General features: G+C 34.1%; 1 protein-coding gene across 2 annotated transcripts; it reads left to right on the forward strand.

Moving 5' to 3' along the window:
- The first annotated feature begins 19 nt into the window (after window positions 1-19).
- On the forward strand, window positions 20-21255 carry LOC112696777 (70 kDa peptidyl-prolyl isomerase). 2 transcript variants are annotated; one of them, XR_011862390.1, is made up of 15 exons: window positions 20-253; window positions 550-636; window positions 807-1067; window positions 1399-1476; window positions 1582-1662; window positions 1859-2056; window positions 2208-2294; window positions 2583-2773; window positions 2862-2984; window positions 3081-3227; window positions 17671-17798; window positions 18101-18218; window positions 18993-19097; window positions 19400-20334; window positions 20441-21255. XR_011862390.1 is itself a non-coding variant. In XM_025749641.2 (12 exons), exons 1-12 carry the CDS (start codon window positions 91-93, stop codon window positions 18198-18200), a joined length of 1644 nt encoding a protein of 547 aa, XP_025605426.1. In that variant the 5' UTR covers window positions 20-90; the 3' UTR covers window positions 18201-18322. The 2 variants fall into 2 exon arrangements, 1 of the variants encoding a protein (XP_025605426.1); XM_025749641.2 differs by lacking the exons at window positions 18993-19097; window positions 19400-20334; window positions 20441-21255 and having other exon boundaries at window positions 18101-18322.
- The last annotated feature ends 398 nt before the right edge of the window (window positions 21256-21653 follow it).

The raw sequence follows: 21653 nt of genomic DNA on the forward strand, positions 1-21653 counted from the left end.
AACCGACAGGTTCAAAAGGAGGGAAACACACAACGGCTTATCCTTTGCTTTGAAACACACAACACAATCTCTTCTCTCTGTCTCATTTCAATGGCAGTGTCTCCTCCTCTTCCAAGCCAGTCTTTGGAAGCTGAATTTGAAGCTCAGAACTCTGAATCTCCACTCTTGCAAATTGGAAATGATGGCCTCACTAAACGTGTTATTAGGAAAGGTCTCACTTGGCAAACTCCATTCTTTGGAGACGAGGTTGAAGGTTACCCCCTGTTTTATACCACTTCATATGCTTCACTTATCTTTCTCCTTTTCTTGTTTTGTAGTCTAGTTCATACTTAATTTTTCAGCTTTATCACCTTTTGATATTGAGTTCTAATACTAAAGCTCATAGTTACATGAATTCACCAATTAGAAAGCATAACGCATACCAATTCGCATGTACTGCGTACCAATTTATCTGCATAGCAAAATGCCATATGTATATTTTAACGTAAAATATTTTACATATTGCTTATGTAACTATGCTAAAGCTAACGTTGTCTTTTCCTCCTTCAGTTAATTTCAGAGGACAAGTTGAAAATGGAGCATCTCTTGAATCCAGTTATGATAAAGGGTCCACGTTTCGTTTCAAATTAGGCCAATGTAATATGCACTTCCATACTTCATAATATCTTCTTAATGTTCTAGTTTACAAAGTTACATATAAACTTACTTGCTAGTGTATAAATTCAGTGATAACTATTAAAAATGGAAGTTCACAATGTGGATAATCAAATGGAAATCGAATTCAATGCTATTATTTCTATAATCAGGTGAAGTTATCAAGGGCTGGGATGAGGGAGTTGGGAGCATGAAGAAAGGGGAGAGAGCAATCTTCAAAATGCCACCTAACTTGGCGTATGGGGAAGTAGGGTCTCCACCACTGGTTCCTCCCAACGCGACTCTCATTTTCGAAATCGAATTGCTATCTTGGAATACCATTAAAGACTTGAATGGTGATGGAGGAATCATCAAAAAGATTCTAAAAGAGGGAGATGGATGGGCTACCCCTAAAGACGCTGATGAAGTTCTAGGTACACTCTGCTTTTTTCTTATGTTTCCTTTTTAATTCATATAGTGATAAAGTATAAAAAATCAACTTTTAGTTAGTCAACATTAGTCAATTTTTTGTAGGGTTCATAATTTAGGGTCTAAAGTTAAGAGTTTGTGATTTAGAGTCTAGAATTTAAGATAAACAAAATAATTTTAAAAAAGATTAGCTGATATTGGCCGAAAAAGAATTGATTCCTTATCATTACTCAAATATAATTAGAGTAAACCTCAACCCTCTCGTCCCTAACGAAAAACACAGGGACAAAGTAGTCTTTCAAGATTTGAAAGTGGCGTATTGGTGATTGTTTACAGTGAAATATGAAGCAATGCTAGAGAGTGGCATGCTTGTCTCTAACTCTGACCAAGGTGTGGAATTTAATGTAAGTGAAGGTATGGTTTAGTGCTTTATGTACTTGGTTTCAGAATTTATTTTATTTTCTTAGTTGTTCAAATAAAATTGATTCAAAAGTTCAACATTATTGTGTACTGGATCAGGCTATCTATGTCCTGCCATGAGTGTAGCAGTTAAGACCATGAGAAAGGGTGAGGTGGCAGAGCTAGCTTTGAAATTCTCTTGTAAGTTAATAAAAATTCAAAATTTATTTCAGATGAAATATGAATAATATATTTCCAAGTTGTTACTTTCCTATTTTCTTTGTGCTGTGTTATACTCTCTGCTTCAAAATAATTGTAATCTTGATTTATTTGTTATATTAAAAAGTTAATATATTAGTATATTTAGCCATAGACTGATATTAATTTAACTTTGTAGATGGAATCCTTCAAAATTCAGATAGAATCAAGGAGCCTGATGGTTTTCTCCGACCGGATTTCAAGATAACAACAATCAAACTAGAGTTAGTATCCTGGAAAATTGTGACCGATGTCACAGGCAATAAGAAAATATTGAAGAAAATTAAGAAATCTGGTGAGGGGTTCGATCGTCCCAACGAAGGATCTCATGTGAAAGGTAACTTGTATCTCAAGAAAATGAACTTCTGTAAATCTAATACATGAGGCTCCTATTATCTTGGTATTGCAGAAGAAGTTGAAGGTTGAACTGTTAGACTCTTGCTATCTTAATTCTTAAGTTCTAAATTAATGTTTTCAATTGTTTGCAGTTATATATTCATGTAAACAAAAAGATGGAACAATTATTCAGAAGAAAGGATCAGAGGAAGAACCTTTTGAGTTCACAATTCAAGAAGGTATACTTTTTCTTTGTCATACTTGAAATTTATGTTGGATATAAAAAACATTGCTACATACTATCAAAAATTTTATAATGAAAAAGTTTAGAGTTCAATTCTTGTTAGCCAGATCATTCTTTTAAATAAAAAGTTGAGAATTTAGTACAAGATAAGATAGATCCGTGTATAACCTACACTTCAAAACCAAAATAAATAAAAAAAATCATGTGCAAGTAAATATGTTAAATATAAAATTATTCATTAACACTATCAATTTAATTTTGGTGTTTTATTTTATTTTTCCAGGACAGGTGCCTGAGGGTCTAGAAAGAGCAATAATGACAATGAAAAAAGCAGAACAAGCTCTTGTGACTATCAGTGCTGATTATTTTAGTGACAACAATTCACAGGGAGAAGGAGAAGATACACCTAACAATAACAATAATAGTAATAATAAAGCCCTTTACTATGAAGTTGAATTGGTTGATTTCGTTAAGGTTAGTTGATTGAGACGAATTATTTATAATAATTACTTTTATTTCTCACTTATGATATGCTCAAATCAAATTTCTTTAATGTTTAAAGGAGAAACCATTTTGGAAGATGGACAACCAAGAGAAATTAGAAGCTTGTGAGAAGAAGAAGCATGATGGGAATTTGATGTTTAAGGCTGAAAATTTCAAGCGTGCATCCATGGAATATGAAAAGGTTAGTTGATTAATTAGTTGGTTATATACATATACTATATACTGTGGAATTATTAATGAGTTAAAGATATATTTTTATTGATTTGATACTGTATAGGCTGTAAAATGCATAGAGTTTGATCATTCATTCAGTGAAGATGAGAAGAGTCATGCAAATACGTTACGGTTATCATGTAACTTGAATAATGCTGCTTGTAAACTCAAATTGGGGGACTACACTGAAGCTTCCAGATTATGCACAAAGGTATCCTCTCTTCCTCTTAATAATATGAGCTAATTTATATAAATTTTAATTTGAAAATAAAGCTTAAAAAAAGTTGATTTTTTTTAATATCTTTTTTTCCTCAAAAGAAAAACAAAAAACATTGAATAGAGAGTGGATTCACTTTCATGTGTCCTCTATGATATATCTCATCTAATACAAAATCAAAGCATTTGATTATAGATGTTGTTAAAATATAATTATTCATATGTTTTTTTTATCGATTTGAATCTTTTAAAAAATTTGTTTCATGACATATAGTATCAGAACTTTTATAACTTAAAATTTTGAAATTCGATTCTTATTGACTTAAAAAAAATTACTTTAAGATAAGACAAATAAAAAAAAAGCTAAGCAAAAGAGTACGCAAACCAAAAAGAATATTAAATCAAATAATAGGGAAAGAATTGGAATGAATTTGATGGATTCAGTGCACTATATATATGGTATATATACAAGAGGTGTGGTTGTTGGTGTAGGTAACACTATAATGCAAAAGATTTTATTCATTGTGAACTATAACTAGCTACCTATAACTTGAACTAACTTAACTAATTGATAAATAACAACCTAACACTAACATCTCCCTCAAGTTAGAGCATACAAATTGTATGTTCTTAACTTGGACATAAGAAAGTGAAATTGAGGTAAAGGAAGAGCTTTAGTTAGAATATCAGCTAGTTGATGTTTAGTAGGTACATAAATCAATCTAATGGTGTCAGCTTCAATCTTCTCATGGATAAAATGGCAGTCAATTCAACATGCTTGGATCTCTCATTAAAGGTGGGATTTGATGCCAATTGAAGAGCAGAGATGTTGTTGCAAAATAACATGGCCAAATCGACTTGGACTCTAAAGAACTGAAGTAAACCAATTAACCAAATAACCTCACAGCTAGGATGAGCCATGGTCCTATATTCGGTTTCGGTGGAGCTCCTAGAGACTACTGTCGCTTCTTGCTTCCAAGCAATAAGAGAGTCACCTAAGAAGGCACAGTAGCCTGTAGTTGATGTCCTTGTGTCGAGACAACTACCCTAATCAACATCAGAGTATATGGACAGGGTGAGTTGGGAAGCAACTGAAAATAGAATCCCTTGGCCTGGTGCATTTTTAAGATACCTTAATACTTGGTGAGCAGCTTGTAAATGAGGCATCCATGAGTTAGACATGAATTGTGCAGTTTAGTGACAGCAAAGGTAATGTCTGACCGGGAGAAAGTGAGGTACATGAGACAACCAATGAGTCTCTTATATGCAGAAGCATTAGAGATCGGATCACCTTCTTTAGCTCATAATTTGAGTTTGGCATACATAGGAACTGTTGCTGGCTTGCAGTCCAAGAGGTTACTATCTTCTAGCAAAGAGAGTGTATACTGTTGGCGAGTTCCAAGCCTAAAAAAAAATTTAAGTCCCCTAATATTTTGAGTTTAAAAATGGATTGCAGCTTTAATTGGACTTTGGTCACCATATCAAGGTTAGCTCCCGCAATTATGATGTCGTCATCTATGTATACCAATAGGAAGGTTACAAAATCACTAGAATCTGTTGAGAATAAGGAGTAGTCACTCTTGGATTGAGTGAAACCATTTTGTTTAAGAGTTGAGTAAAATTTGTGAAACCACTATCTCAAAGCCTGTCTAAGCCTATAAAGTGACTTTGTAAGCTTACATACCAGGCCTTTCTTGCATTCGGGATGTCCCATTAGAAATTCCATATATACCTCTTCATCCAAATCCCTATTGAGAAATGCATTATTGATGTCCAATTAGATTATATGCCGCTTACGCACTGCTGCAATGCCTAACAGAACTTGTACAGTGGTGACTTTAGCTACATGGCTAAAGGTATTTTTAAAATTGATTCCTGCTTGTTGTGTGTATCCCTTGGCTACTAATCTTTCTTTGTACCTTTCTAAACTCCCATAAGCTTTTAGTTTGGCTTTGTAAACCCATTTGCACCCTATGGCAACTATTGTGGGTGGTAAAGGAACTAATTTTCAAGTGTTGTTAGACTCCAAAGCCTCAAGTTCTTCTTTCATTGCAGTCCTCCATTCCTCATGTTTAATTGCTTGATGGTAAAATTGTTGTTCAGGAATAAGATTGTCTTGGTAAATAGAATGATAAGTGTAGTTCAATCTATGGTTGCTGAAGAAGTTTGAAATCGGGTAAGGAGATTTATTATGACAAATGTAGTCATGAAGGTAAGAGGGAGTATGTTTAGTTCTGGGGGATCTTCTAGGTTGGATGGAAGTAGAAGGTGAGGTCTGGTTTTCTATAAGAGGGAGTATTTGGGATTGATTATTGGTTGTAGTTAGTGATTGAAGTATCTCAGGTACGGTTGGGATTGTTGGAGCATTAGGCAACGGTTCAGAATCTAATATTGGATTGGAGAGGACAAAGTCAAAGAAGATGTCAGGATGAATCTTAAGGCAATTGAGACTCTCCTCCAATGAAATTGTGTGCTACTTGCTTTAGACTATGCATGGATGGACTTCTTCCTCTATTATAATTTGGTGAAAAACCATGAAGCTTGAAACACTTATCGATTGTGTGATTGAAAATTCCACAATGGGAACAAAGAGGCCTGTCTTTTTTCACATTTCCTCTTTCTTTGCCTGATTGTGGAGGCACATGCTAATTTTTAAAACAAGTTGAGTTAGGGTTGAGGGAGCTCCAATCGCCTTGTACTTCTCTTCTTGGACTACTAGGGATAGGACCTTATTGATTGATGGTAGAGGCTCCATCAATAGAATTTGTTCTCAAATCTGAGCATAGGAATCATCTAATCCCATTAAAAAACAATGTACGTCCTCGTCTTGTAGAAAAGCTTGCATTGGCCGCGAATCATAGGAATTGGACGATATGAGTTGAGTTCTTCCCAAAGAACTTTTATCTTTGTGAAGTATTGTGAAACCGTCATCGAACCTTGACTCAAGTTCACTAACTCCCGCCTGAGTTCAAAAATTCTTGGACCATTGCCATGTTGAAACCTTTCTTTGAGATCATTCCACAACTCTTCAGCTGAATTAGTATAAACCAGGGATGTTGCAATTTTTTTGGACACCGATTTGAGAATTCAGGTGCTAACTATATCATTCACACATTGCCATATCTCGAATTTCTCGGCATTAAGCTTAGGATCTGGATGCGATACAGAACCACTGATGAATCCAAACTTGCACTTAGCGTTGAGGGCCCTTTTAATGGCTATGCTCCATAAGTTATAATTCTCTTCGGTGAGTTGTTGAGTAACTAGAGTGAGTCCTGGTTGGTCTACAGAGGACAAGAAAAATGGATTTGCTATGAATAAATTTGTTCTTGAGTAAAGAATGGTCTTTCACACTCGATCTCGTGATCGGAACCCTAACTTCTTCAAATAATAAAACTTAATTTGAAGAAATAAGGCAGCTCTCATCAACTCTATGGGAAGAGTTCGAGTGTGAAGAAGAAAAGAAATTGAGAAAGAAGAGAAACACTACAAGATTTTTATTTATTTGTGGAGGTTTTTTCTTCTATTTGTGGAGGTTTATAACCCCCACCAAATGGTTTATGGGGGTTTCCAAAACCCCCAAAATTTGAGGTGCCACGAGGTCTTTTGTGGGAGTTTTCAAAAACCTCCACAATCTATTCAGTGGAGGTTTTGTGTATGTTTAGTGGGGGTTTTATATTGTACTTTTGTGGCAGTTTTAAATCACTTTTGTGACGTTTTAAAACCCCCACAAATTAATTTTTTTTATTTAACAAATATTAACTATTTTGTGGGATTTTCAAACCTCCACAAATCTTGTAATTATTTATTTATTTTAAATTTCAAATCATTCATTAATCTCATCTCATTTACATATTCTCAAATTAAAAACTAAATCTTTTATAACACAATTCCTCAATAATATAAGACATAACTTTATATATAAAAAAATTCTCAATGTCAATAGTTCCAAACATATAATTCCATATGGTATTGTCTACATAACTATTACTGTTTTTAAACTGTTTTTCTTTAAAAAGTAAAATAAAATAACAAGAGGTCAATACCCATATAGATGCATAAAATAGAAACGATCAATTTCTGGAATATAATTAAATTAAACATAAGAATCAAGGAGAAAGTAATAGAAGGCAGGTAAGAGCAAGTAAAGACATTTTCTTTGAGGCCTTGCCTATCACTAATGACATCTTCCTCACGAAAACTGCAAATAATTTCATTCCATAATTGGACAAATTTGGTAGCTTCAGTTCTTCTGCTAGCAGAAATCTATACAAGCATGAAAATTGAAGTGAAAAGAATAACGAGATTTATTTTTAATGTACTAAGCAATTAAAATGTAGAAAGAAGAAAAGATTATTTATCACAAATTCTGTTCAGCAATAGCAAGCTAAAGAAAGGATAAAATTGATAGCGGCCTCTCCTAGATTTTCGTCCATAACTAAAAATTAAGGTCCAAGTTTCTATGATATGTGATAGTTCCAAACTAATAACCTATAGAAAGGTTAGAAGGAAAACACTAAATAAACAAATAATCACTATTTAGTGTGATATATGAACTTGACAATCACCTCTTGGGAAGTTAACTTGTCGAGATACAAGATAATGGATCTCAGGGAGTTTCCATGGGCAGCGATCATAACATTCTTTCTGGATAAAAGTTGAGGTTCAATCTGCAACACAATATCAATGGCACAATCTCTTGTTAATATCAAATGATCACTTCAGCCACAACAGAAATTCAACCATACAATGTATCAAACCAAATACTTCTTGTCTAAAACATATATTGTTGAAGTTACTCAGTATAGCACATATAACATCAATTGTATGCCAGTATATGCATAATGAGCAATAACCATAGCATTACATGTCAATTTATCGATTACCTAACTTTCTGGGTTAGTTTCAATTTAGCAGTGATTTAGGAGCATGCCATTGTGATGCTTCCTAGTTCCTAATATGCCCTAAGCTTTCTAATAATAAGATACCACTAATGTAAAGGTTGAAGTCTTGCAAAAAAAGAAATTCTCGGTTTCATACTTCCATACCCAGGATAGATGTATCCAATTATGTATTCTATCCTTACTGATAACATTCAAAGCAGGTGCCTTCAAAATTGGAAATAGAATGAGAGAGAAGCATAATAGATACTATAAAAATTCATCATGGTAAATTAGTAGCCTTCCCTATATAGTTGTTATCATGATTTGCTTTTCTTGGTAATAAGTTAGAACATTTTTCAGGAAATCCAAATACCTTTACAAAATGCACATGGTGATTTGAACAGAGATTACCTCTTGGCTATGGATTGAAACATGAAATTTTAATTGCGCTCGCTGAAACAGTGCATCGTTGTGTTGATTGAGAATATAATGCTTAACCAAAAAATGCATTCATCAACCTGCATGAACATTAAGACAACTTATAGATCTAGGACCAGCACAACTCATGAACCAGCTAGTTAAAATTCAAAGCAAAAAACTACCTCCTCTGAGATGATCTTAGATTTCAAGCTGCTGCTTCCACCGTAACTTGACATTGCTTCAATTTCAATGTCAGAGTCCTTTATATCAGTAAGCTCTTTCCTCAATCCTTCATCAGTGCATCCAAGTGCATACGCATTTACTCCCGCAGTGATGAACTCCTAAAAATTAAGATAAATAAATCGGTTACTTGAATATAGAGAAGCAAGTTAATTAGGTTATGGCAGTGGACATACTTTTAGATTGTCACCTCCACCATGATCAATGAAGTTCCGGTAACGCCTAAACAAGCTGATTTCTATGTTGCGCGAGGATCGATATTCATCCTTCGATGAGATGGAATCGTGCAACCGGCAAGAACTGCAGCGGCAACCGTGGCTCGATTGAGAAGCTTCCTATAACAACTGTGGCGAAAACACTAGCTGTTTTAATTGTGTGCTTTCGTATTTAGTTCGCAATAAAATGGATATAGACTGAATTGAGTTATATTAGAATCTACAGAGGAGGATGTCATATATGCATGTAATAAAATAAAATAGCATGCAACAACATATATCTTTGGAAGACCAAATAGATATGAGTTTTTCTGTTTATATACACATGTAATAATAGCGTGCATCAAGTTGGGAAAACTAGCTATAATAATAGAATAGATCACGGGTATAATGGTTGAAATTTTGTTGTCAAGAGTCAATGCTAAGTAATTAAAGACTAAATTAAGTATAATCTAGGGAGAAAAAGAACAGTCCTTTAGGAATTCATGGCTTTCAGTCCAATAGTGCATTAATCGGTAAGTTTTCAAAATGAATCCAACAAATGAATAATCTAGGGAAAATACCAATAGTGATGACACTGCACTGCATGAGTGAATGCATGCAGAGACTCCAAAGCATGAAACTACTCATATTCTTAAATACTCAATAATGAATCTAATATAAATTTCACAACTAAAAATAAAGAAAAACCAGATTATATAGCACAATGAAAAAAAGAAAAGGCACCAGCTTGAGCAAGATGAGAAATAGCACTCAGAGCAGCCATTCCACTAGTGAAGCATAGGGCTCTATCCGCCTTATCAAGTTTTGCCAACAAACTGAGAACACAGCATGCAAGGTAAAACATGGTGAGAAAAGAAAACATTAATGCCACAATATTGGCAGTTGCAATAGTAAACAAACACAACTAACAGGACACAGTGAACCTTTCTGAAGCATCTCGAGTGGGATTTCCACTTCTGGTATAATCATAGGGACCATTTTCTATTGCATTAGGCTGCATGAATAGGAGTACTGGTCAATAAACATAATGAGATCAAGAGAAAACTACTCCCCCTTCATTCCAATTAGCACTCTTACTTTTCTGGTACATCGGAAAATCAATGTATCTAGACACATTTATGTCCAAATACATTGGAAAGGTTCATGTCTCAAATCTGCATAAATTAATTATTATTATGGTAATTAAATCAGAAAAAAGAAAAGTGTTCATATAAGAATAATTTATTTGACTAAAATATTCTCTCTCCCACACGACATGACTCTAACATATATTAATCAAATCTAGACAAATAACAATAAAGAAGAAAGAAAGTAGTCATAGATTTTAGCAGCTTTTGAAGTGTTTAATTACTATGTTGACTAAGAAAAAGAGGGAACAAATGATTAGCAGAATGAAGTGATTTAAAGGATCTGACGAAGTTTACAAGTGTCCAATTGCCATATTCTCAAGTAGAAAGACTGTACATACCATTTGCCATTAAACTTCTTAAAGTCTCCATCAACCATGGAAAAGCGAAGTTCTTGATCCCATGTCTGAAGCATTATAGAAAACATACAGTATTAATCATATATCAGAAAGTTCAGTATTGACAACTAATCTATCAAATCAAATGTGATTTATGTCCACTGCAAATGAAAACTATATACGGTTCTTGTGACATGGATCATAGTGAAAATTATTTAACTCCACTCCAACCCAAGAACTCAATACAATGTATTTGGATACAATAATTGAATAGTGACAAGGAGAGTACTTACTATAGTATATGATGTGAGCTGAATTGAATCAAATAACCAATTAAAAACAAGAATTGGTAACAGATTCTTACTGAACAGATAAATTCTTGAAGATCTAAGACAACACATGCTTTAATTTTTTGCAGTCCTTCAACAATTCCATCAAAACATAGTTACAATTATATCAAATCACCTAAGAACAATAGAGCAACCAGAATAAACACATAATCCTAAGCACTAAATCTAAATCAGTAATGCCAAAATGATTTCCTCTTAATCATCTTTCTGTTATCTTCAAATTAGAATCAACCTTTATAAAGGGATCTCATATGGAGTCCCATTTCCACAAGTTCAATCTCAACCAGTTTCAATTGAAATATTGAATCATTCTTACAAACAAATTCATTTCCTTTTTCGTGTGCACCAGTCTCTATACAAATGATTGCTATATCAGAATTCAAATGTTTCTCACTTTTCTAAAGAATCTCTTTCTTTGTGAAGTTTCTCATCTGCAACAGAACAAAAACAATCAAAGATGATATGACTACAGCTTCCATCAAAGCTTTTTATTTCTTTTTATACAAAGAAAAACACTTAAACCTGCACACAACTAGGATCAAATCAAACAATTAAGGTGTATTTTAACCTGCCGACTCTTCTTCACCTTCTGCGCCCTCTGAGGAACTATTCTCTGTTCCACCATCGCCAACACCGTCACACTACCACCGTCGCGATCTCTCTTCATATCAAATTCTTACTACGCTATATAGGCATGAAATGTAGAGAGAAACAAAAGAATAACTAAATTGAGTTAAATAAATAACAATGAAAAAGAAAAATGAACAAATAAAAATTGACCTTAGGTGAGTGCGGAGAAAACCAAACGTATTTATGGATAAGCTTGATGGTGGCACCGACGGTGGCTACGAACTCACTCTTCTCTGGTCTCAAAAGTTATTGCATGTAGATGAAGGAGACAACACATTGATATAGAAGCTTGATGCCGACAACGACGAAGACATGAATGGCAGCAGCGACGAGCTTACTCTCCCTCTGATATCAGACGCTACGGCGAGCTTGATGGTGATAATGGCGAGAGATGAATGCAGTGGCGGCGAGTAGATCTAGGGTTTCATCGTATCACACTCTTCATTCTTCATTTTTTGGACAAATTTTTGTTTGAAATGAAATTTGTTTGGGTCAGAGCAGGAGATTAAGAACCGGCTATTTGTTTAGACAATTGGACTTATAAATTTAAATTTACATTAATCAATGGGGGTTTCATATTTTGCCAAAAATAAAATATGTTATGGAGGTTTTTTAAAACTTCCACAAAAAAACTCCAATAAACAAAGAGAAATCTTGTAGTGAAAGAATAAGAGAAAATAGAGAAAAATGAAGGAAAATTGAAGAAGGAAGAATGTGGAAGACGAGGAAAAAATGATAGCGACTGATACCATATTGAATCAAAGAATAGTGAAAGAATTGGAATGAATTCGATGGATTCATTGTACTATATATGTGGTATATATACAAAAGGTGTGGTTGCTGGCGTAGGTAATACTACAATACAAAAAATTTTATTCACTGTGAAGTATAAATAACTGCCTATAACTTGAACTAACTTAACTAATTGATAAATAATAACTTAACACTAACAAAGTCTTGTATGATGAGACATGTTAGAGATATAATTATTTATGTCTCTTTTAATCAGCTTAAACTTTGAAAAAAAATAGTTTCATAACGGTTCTAATACAACTAATAATAATGCCCTTGATTGTAGGATGCACAGAACGAATGAATGAATTAGTTAATTAAATGGAAATGAAGTTTCTATTGAATGAATGATGATCAGATTTTCTATCGGTAAAGAAATATAAAAATATAATCGCATTGTAAGTATAGTTTCTAAACCAACAAAGAATCCTTTCGTACAAAAGTTTTTTTTGTCACTTAAGCAAACCCAATAAAAATAAATAACCGAAGTATTCAAACCTCGGGTTGTCTTCTCAAGGAATTACAGGGAAGTATGATTTATTATTGGTTATGAGAAAAGGTATATTTTTGGGTTTTAATGTATAAGATAAAAAGCAAGAATAGTAAATGGCAAGAAAGTAAATTGTAAGGAATTAATTTAAATAAATAATAAAACTCTTGGCAAGTTATAAGAATTGGAAATCCTGTCCTAGTTATCCTTATCAGGTGTGATGAGAATTGTTCAGTGCTCCCACTTAGTTATCCCTTACTAAATAAAGGAAAGTCAAGTGGAGTAATTAACTTGATTCCTAAGGTCCTAGTCAACTCCTGTGGGAAGACTAGTTTTAGAGGTAACCAAATTAATCAGCAACTCCCAATTTTAACCACTGCTTTATTTGATAACTCAAGCGTCACTAGTTACTTAACCAAAGTCAAAAGAGAAAATTCTAAATTAAATTGAAGACATCATAAATAGAATAAAGCAATCATAAATCTGAAACACATCAAATTACGTTTAAACATAAAGTCAAATCTAACATGGAAAAGTTCATAAATTAAATTGGAAAAATAAATAAAAGGAACATTAAACCTGGAAATTGAGAAGAAGAAATCCTAAATCTTTTAAAAGGAATCCTAATCCTAAAACCTAAGAGAGAGAAGAGAACTTCTCTCTCTAAAAACTACATCTAAATTATGAAAAGTGAATTATGAGTCGTCTCCCTTCATTCCTCCACTTTGCAACCTTTAATCTGTGTTTTCTGGGTTTGAAATCGGGCCGGACATAGCCCAGATTTCGCTGGGGGCGAAATCTGCCATACTGATTTTAGTCACTGCGACGCATCCGCGTTGAGCACGCGTTCGCATCACCTAGCTGTACGGCCACTATAGTAAATTATATATCAAATTGAAGCCCCGGATGTTAGATTTCCAACGCAACTGGAACCGTATCATTTGGACTTCTGTAGCTCAAGTTATGATTGTTTGAGTGCGAAGAGGTCAGACTGACAGCTTTGGCAATTCCTTCAGTTTCTTGTATTCCTTCCACTTTTGCATGCTTCCTTTCCATCTTCTTAGCCATTCTTGCCCTGTAATCTCTGAAATCACTTAACACACATATCAAGGCATTGAATGGTAATAAGTGAGGATCAAGATTAGCTAAATTAAGACCAAAGAAGCATGTTTTCAGTCATAGCACAAAATCAGGAAGGAGAATGTAAACCCATGCATTTTGTATGAACAAGTGTATGAAAGATTGATAAAATTTACTCAATTAAGCACAAGATAAACCATAAAATAGTGGTTTATCAACCTCTCTATACTTAAACATTAGCATGTTCTCATGCTAAGCTCAAGAGAAGCTATAAAGGAGTGAAGAGGAATGATAGAGAGTATGCAATGCAACCTATCTATGTGAATGCAACTACATACAAAATGTTTTTACCTACTTGGTTAAAAGTAAATCAAATTCTCCAAGAACAGTTATGAACTGGATTTCACTAATTCAAATCATAAAATAAAGTACAAGTAAACGTGTAAGAAGAAGATAGCTCATGAAAGTAGGGAACAAGGAATCAAGCATTGAACCCTCACTGGTAGTGTATATCACTCTGCTCTCTTAAGTGTCTAGGGTAATCCACTCTACTCTTCTCTAGTCATGCTTTCTAAACTTTATTTTTCATCTAACCAATCAACAAATATTTTAACGTACCAATGCACACATCATGAAGTCTTTTCAAGATTGTAATGGGGTCAAGGCAAGGGTGAGGATATATGTATGGCTAAGTGAGCTATAAATTGAATCTTTGAGTAACTTGAGCTATCACCTAACATACATACATTCTATATAATTTCTAAAATCATGTCTAGCTACCCATAATTCCCACTTTTGGTTCATATGGCTCATAAGGTGGTTGGTATGGTGGATACGGATGTGGGTCATATGGAGGTGAATGGTGGAAAGGGACTTGTGAGTATGGTGGTCCAAAGTCATGTTGAGGAGGGGGTTCATAGGCATATGGTGGTGGTTGTTGATAATCAAAAGAGTGCTCACCAGAGACGGTTCTATGTATAGTGGTGTAGGGGCAAGCGCCCCCACTACGATTTGAAAATTTTTTTTAGTAGTATATGATAATAATATATATTTGCCCCTATTAGATTATTAAGTTTGACCTCATAATAATTTTTTACTCAACTTTTGGTACTTAATCGTCAATTTAAAAATTTTATATTAGAAATTCGTTAGAATGATTAATTCTCAAATTTAAATGAAATTAGTGTTCTTTTTTAAAAATCAACTCAAAAGAATATTATTTATCTTCTTTTTAAATTAGCTTTAATTTTTGCATAGCAACTATATTAATTGAAAGAACTTTTTTAACTATAAATATCAATAAGAGTCGACTTCTAATTGTGTTGAGAAGTGAATTTTTAAATAATTATTTAGTAATATATATAAAAACAGAGAAATTTTGATGGTAGTGTTAAGAGAAAAATTATTTAATTTTTTAAAATATAAAACCTAAAATAATAGAATTTTAAATTATATATTATTATCTAAATTACTATTTTAGTATTGTAATTTATATATTAGATATTTTGAAGGTTACTCATATTTTACAATAATAAAATATAATCATATTAATAATCATGTTATATATACATAAAAAAATAATTATTTGTATAAAATATATATTAAAATATAAAATACACATTAAAAATAAGTTAAACAATACATATATTTATCACATATATATAATGGTTAATAGATAATTTAATATTTAATTTTTTATATACACATATTATTTTTATTATAAAAATTATTATGATATTATATAAATTTTTCCCCCACTATCAAAATTTTCTGGATCCGTCACTGGTGCTTACCATAGCCATTGTCTTGATATGCATCATAGAACGGCCGTTGATAGTCCATTGGAGGTGGTTGTTGCCATGAGGGTTGATCAAATCCTTGTGGCTCCTCCTATCTTTGATTGTCCCAACCTTGATGCATGTTCTCATTGTAATCTCCTCTACTGCAATATAATTATAACCAGACTCATAGCTAAAGGGGTGAGAGTTCATAGTAGTAGGAAAAAATAAAAACAAAAACTAACAAAAAGAGAATATTTTGAAAAAGATATGATTTTTGAAAAAAAAGATAAGATAAGATTTTGAAAAAAATATGATTTTTTTGAAAAAGAATAAGATAAGATTTTGAAAAAGATAAGATAAGATTTTGAAAAAGATATGATTTTTGAAAAAAATTTGATTTTTGAAATTTAAAACTAAGATAAGATAAGATAAAAATTTTAAAATAAAAATCTGAAATTTTTTCTTTTTTTTTTGAAAAATATTTACAATAACCAATAATAAGGCACACGTTTGCAATTCCCCGACAATGGTGCCATTTTGACGATCGGATTTTCTATCGATAAAGAAATATAAAAATATAATCGTGTTGTAAGTATAGTTTTTAAACCAACAGAGAATCCTTTCATATAAAAGTTTTGTTTGTCACTTAAGCAAACCCAATAAAAATAAATAACCGAAGTATTCAAACCTCGGGTCGTTTTCTTAAGGAATTGCAGGAAAGTATGATTTATTATTGGTTATGAGAAAAGGTATATTTTTGGGTTTTAATGTATAAGATAAAAAGAAAGAATAGTAAATGGAAGAAAGCAAATTGTAAGGAATTAATTTAAATAAATCATAAAACTCTTGGCAAGGTATAAGAATTAGAAATCCTGTCCTAGTTATCCTTATCAGGTGTGATGAGAATTATTCAGTGCTCCCACTTAGTTATCCCTTACTAAATAAAGGAAAGTCAAGTGGAATAATTAACTTGATTCCTAAGATCTTAGTCAACTCCTGTAGGAAGACTAGTTTTAGAGGTAACTAAATTAATCCGCAACTTCCAATTTCAACCACTGCTTTATTTGATAACTCAACCATCACCAATAACTTAACCAAAGTCAAAAGAGAAAATTCTAAATTAAATTGAAGACATTATAAATAGAATAAAGCAATCATAAATCTGAAACACATCAAATTACGTTTAAACATAAATTCAAATCTAACATGAAAAAGTTCATAAATTAAATTGGGAAAATAAATAAAAGGAACATTAAACCTGGAAATTGAGAAGAAGAAATCCTAAATCCTTTAAGAGGAATCCTAATCCTAAAACCTAAGAGAGATGAGAGAACCTCTCTCTCTAAAAACTATATCTAAATTATGAAAAGTGAATTATGAGTCGTCTTCCTTCATTCCTCCACTTTGCAGCCTTTAATCTGTGTTTTCTGGGCTTGAAACCGGGCCGGAAATAGCCCAGATTTCGCTGGGGGCGAAATCTGCCACGCTGATTTTCGTCACTGCGATGCGTCCGTGTGGAGCACGCATTCGCGTCGCCTAGCTGTATGACCACTATGGCAAATTATATATCAAATCGAAGTCCTGGACGTTATCTTTCCAACGCAACTAGAACCGCATCATTTGGACCTCTGTAGCTCAAGTTATGATCGTTTGAGTGCGAAGAGGTCAGACTGATAGCTTTGGCAATTTCTTCAGTTTCTTGTATTCCTTCCACTTTTGCATGCTTCCTTTCCATCTTCTGGGCCATTCTTGCCTTGTAATCTCTGAAATCACTTAACACACATATCAAGGCATCGAATAGTAATAAGAGAGAATTAAGATTAGCTAAATTAAGACCAAAGAAGCATATTTTTAGTCATAGCACAAAATCAGGAAGGAGAATGTAAACCCATGCATTTTGTATAAACAAGTGTATGAAAGATTGATAAAATCCACTCAATTAAACACAAGATAAACTATAAAATAGTGGTTTATCAATGTATCATGAGAAATTCTAAAAAAATATATCGTTTGCATAATAATACAGAGTTAGCTAAATTGTATTCAATTAATTAATGGAATTTTTCTGTATATTTTGAATGAATTTCAGGTACTAGAGAAAGATCCTTTAAATGTGAAGGCTCTATACAGAAGATGCCAAGCATACCTAAAAACATCAGATTTGGAGAAAGCTGAGGTTGATATTAAAAGAGCACTCATTATTGATCCAAATAACAGGTAAATTCTCTATATTAATTAGTTATTGCAATTTCAAACTCAGCACTTTTCAATTAATATTTATAATAACTACTCATTTTAGAATTCTATCATAATCCCAATTAAACTTAGTGCATCATGCACCAAGTTAAGATATATAATTCTATTGACCTGAATCTATACCATTAGATTATGGTACATGATGCACCAAATTGAGATTGGTACATCCAATACATTATTTTCCTTTTTCTCCCTTTTTTTAATTCTGTTTGAATAATACTTAATAATTATCTGTTGCATTACTTGGATTGGCTTATCATCAGAGACATTAAAGTTGAGTACAAAGAGCTGAAACTCAAGCAGAAGGAATACAACAAATATGAATCCAACATCTTCGGCACAATGTTTTCAAGGATGAGCTAGCTAGTTAATTCCAACAAAGTGATGATTTTGTCTTCCTTGATACATGTTTTTGTTTATTGGTTTTGATTTAACAATATTTATACATTCAAAAATGAATGTCTATATGCGATGTTAACCTTAAACGAGACCACAAAAATGCTAAGTAAAAAACAACTAACTTTAAGAATTATACGGGATAACTACACAAAAGCAATAAAAATATGTATTATGGGTCTCACAAAACAAATTGAAAATGAGTTCCATATAGTATTATAGTACAGTACTACATGAAAATTATTATTCAAGTATATATGTAAGGATGTAACTCGTATATTATTCAAGTGAAACTAACCAGCTCACTAATGATTATTAACTCAACATCATTATTGTTTAAACATGAACGATGACAAACAGTTATATTATTATTTCGAGTAATGCAATCCCCTCGCTTGCAAGTTGTTAGAGAAATTGACTGCAAGCCTCTAGGTCGCAATTTGGACAAACATAATCTCTGTAATAACCTGGATTTGAATATTTGTCGCTGCATGTACCATCACCTTCAGATTTTTTATTTAAATAAATAAAATAAAAGTAATAATTACAGAAATAAATATTTTTAACAATATTTACCGATTTGTGTTCTCTAGTCATATCTCGTTTACACTGTAAACGAGATGAAATTATGTGTATCTCGTTTACAGTGTAAACAAGATAAGGCCGAACGACGCCTATAAGTATAAGTTGTTTACAGACCATTACCTAAACCCCATTTTGACTTAGCAAACTCTTTCTCCCCTCTTTTTACCCTTTCAGACCATATTTGAGTCCGATACGGTAATGGCACACCAGGAAGGGAACGACGAGAACATCAACAGACTAAACGAGACATTGCATTACGTCAGGGCGGCCGACTTCGAGGTTAGTTATGTGCTGTTCGGTTAATCTAAGGATGTGGACATTGTTAGGGTAGTCTCGTAGTGACAAGCAATAAGTAAAATGCTTTAGGGATTAGACCGTATCATGAATTTAGAACAGTATTTGCTTGTGTAAGATTGGTATGACTTAATTAGGATTTGCTTACCGACATAAATAATTTAGAGACATCTATAGAGTAGACACATGGTAGTATGTTCCTAAGTAGTAGTAGTACTTTGTTCTTAATTAGAGTACAAAAAGTTATTATTATCTCTTTATAGGTTAAATTTTTTTTCATTCCGCAGAGGTCTCGCCTTCTACTGCCCCGGCGAGTCAGCCATACCTTTCCTCCACCGGACGCCATTATCCCGTATCGGGATGAGGCCGGATTCGGCGACATGGTGCCCCTTAGAGACTTCACATTTGACAATTTCTTGATTTTGGCACTCGTGGAGCGATGGCGTCCGGAGACACACACGTTTCATCTCCCGTGGGGTGAGGTTACTATCACCCTGCAGGACGTGGCGTACAACCTAGGCCTACGTGCACACGGAAACCCTGTTGGGGGGTGCCTTCGTAACTTTGGTAAGTGGTACGGCACGGAGATGTGGGCCAAGGTAGAGCAGCTGCTTGGTGCCAGGCCTCCGGTGGCGGCACAGCATGCTACGCAGAGGAAAGAGTTGTTCACGCTAAAGCTGGTTTGGTTGCGTGACCGTGTCTGCCAGATGCCCCGGACCGATGATCCTGAGACCCTCCGATAGTATGCCCGATGCTATATTACGTTACTAATCGGAGGGTATCTATTGACAAACAAGTCCAACAACCTGGTGCACGTACGGTGGCTACCGCTTCTCCGAAACTTTGCGGAGTGTAGGGCGTTATCTTGGGGCTCTACGGTGCTTGCCTGGACTTACCAGTCACTATGTTTGGCGACACAGCGGGGCATTACAGACATCGCCAGTTGCACTCCGCTTTTGATGAGTTGGATTTACCAGAGATTTTCTCAGTGGTGTCTACCAGATAGAGGAGTCTACCAGTATCCGCTAGCTGCGAGATAACCAAATATTACTTTTTCATTCGCATTAAACATTTTTGGTAATTCGCATGGTTTGTTACATAATGAATTGTATATATCTCTGTTATTGTTAGGTTGGTTGGATTGCAACAGCAGAGTATGGATCAGCATCAGGCCAGGGTCCTGTACTGGAGGGTATCGATCGACCAGTTACGATTCGATGAGGTTAGTCGTGAAAGTAAATATTTTATGCAATTGCCTTCTGCTTGGCCATCCACACCTTTCTGTAAGATGGTTTGAAGTGATAGCTTGCTTGGACCGCACCTTGCAGAACCGGAATACTTACAGAGGGGTTGGACTGAATCAACGGCAAGATGACCCTGCAGATCAAACTACTGTCTAATTGACGATGGTCTTGAGACATGGTGGGTGCTAGACAACTATGCACTCCACCCACCCTCCAAACCTCCTTGAACACAACAAAACAAGATTGCTTCAGCCATGTCGTAACCTACTTAGTATATCGCATATAGGTAATGAAAAGCACAAGTAAACTTAATCTTACCAGTATCCGAGGTTCTGCCGAAGGGCCACACGGAGGCTCCATTGACACCCATTCTCAGATTGACAGTATTGCACATGGTACTTTAACCGGTACAATTCGATCACCCGGTACTCATCACTCCTCCGAATACTGTAGTTCTTCACACCCTGAAACACTGCCTCTCAGCTTCTAAACTTGTGGCCTTCCCAAAACTCTACACCACCGTCTAGGTTGTAATCCTCTTCACCCGTGTCAAGAAATAGAGTCCTCTCATGCATGGCGTCCAGATCCAGACTGTGATAGTGTGATGGAACTGTCAAAAGCACCGGTATTGGAAGAGGTTGGGGCAGGTGGTGTGGTGTTTATAACCCACAAACTAACCGGCAAGTTCACCGGGTCGTACCAAGTAATACCTTACGTGAGTAAGGGTCAATCCCACGAGGATTGATGGATCAAGCAATAACGGTTGATTAAATTACATAGTTAGATAAACAGAATAGTATATTGAGTGTTCAAAGAGCATTAAACAGTAAATTAAGAATTTCAGAAAGCAAGCAGCAATGAGTTGGGAATAAAATATGGAGAAAATAGTTAAGGTTTCAGAGTTATCTATTTTTTCGGATTAAATTTTCTTACTAACTAATTTAATTATGCAGGATTTAATTTATGGCAAATTGTATGTGACTAGACCCTAATTCCTTCGACCTTCCTAGTCTCCTCTTAAATTCATAACTGTCAATTCCTTGGTCAATTAATTCCAATTAGAGGGTGATAATCAATTTCTAGTTTATATGCCAGAAAAACTCTAATTACCCAAGAAATAAAAGGATTATATGTCACGTATACTGTTAAATTCAGATAATTAGAATTTAGGAGAATTTGTTTTCAAGCTGTTATTCAAGTATAGAGCTTTTCCAAGTTATATAAGAACTCAATTAGAAAGAGGGTCATACTTTCGTTCCACCCAAATTCATAAAATAAAGAGCGAAAACAATTCTTA

This window comes from Arachis hypogaea, chromosome 6 (assembly GCF_003086295.3).
Source record: "Arachis hypogaea cultivar Tifrunner chromosome 6, arahy.Tifrunner.gnm2.J5K5, whole genome shotgun sequence".
Lineage (NCBI taxonomy): Eukaryota > Viridiplantae > Streptophyta > Magnoliopsida > Fabales > Fabaceae > Arachis > Arachis hypogaea.

What these genes read in the sequence shown, in the direction of transcription:
- LOC112696777 (XM_025749641.2), top strand. Translation starts at nt 91, where the DNA reads ATGGCAGTGTCTCCTCCTCTTCCAAGCCAGTCTTTGGAAGCTGAATTT. An exon ending in GCTAGCTTTGAAATTCTCTT is followed by an intron (nt 1,663 to 1,858) that starts GTAAGTTAATAA and finishes TTAACTTTGTAG; the next exon opens with ATGGAATCCTTCAAAATTCA. An exon ending in CATCCATGGAATATGAAAAG is followed by an intron (nt 2,985 to 3,080) that starts GTTAGTTGATTA and finishes GATACTGTATAG; the next exon opens with GCTGTAAAATGCATAGAGTT.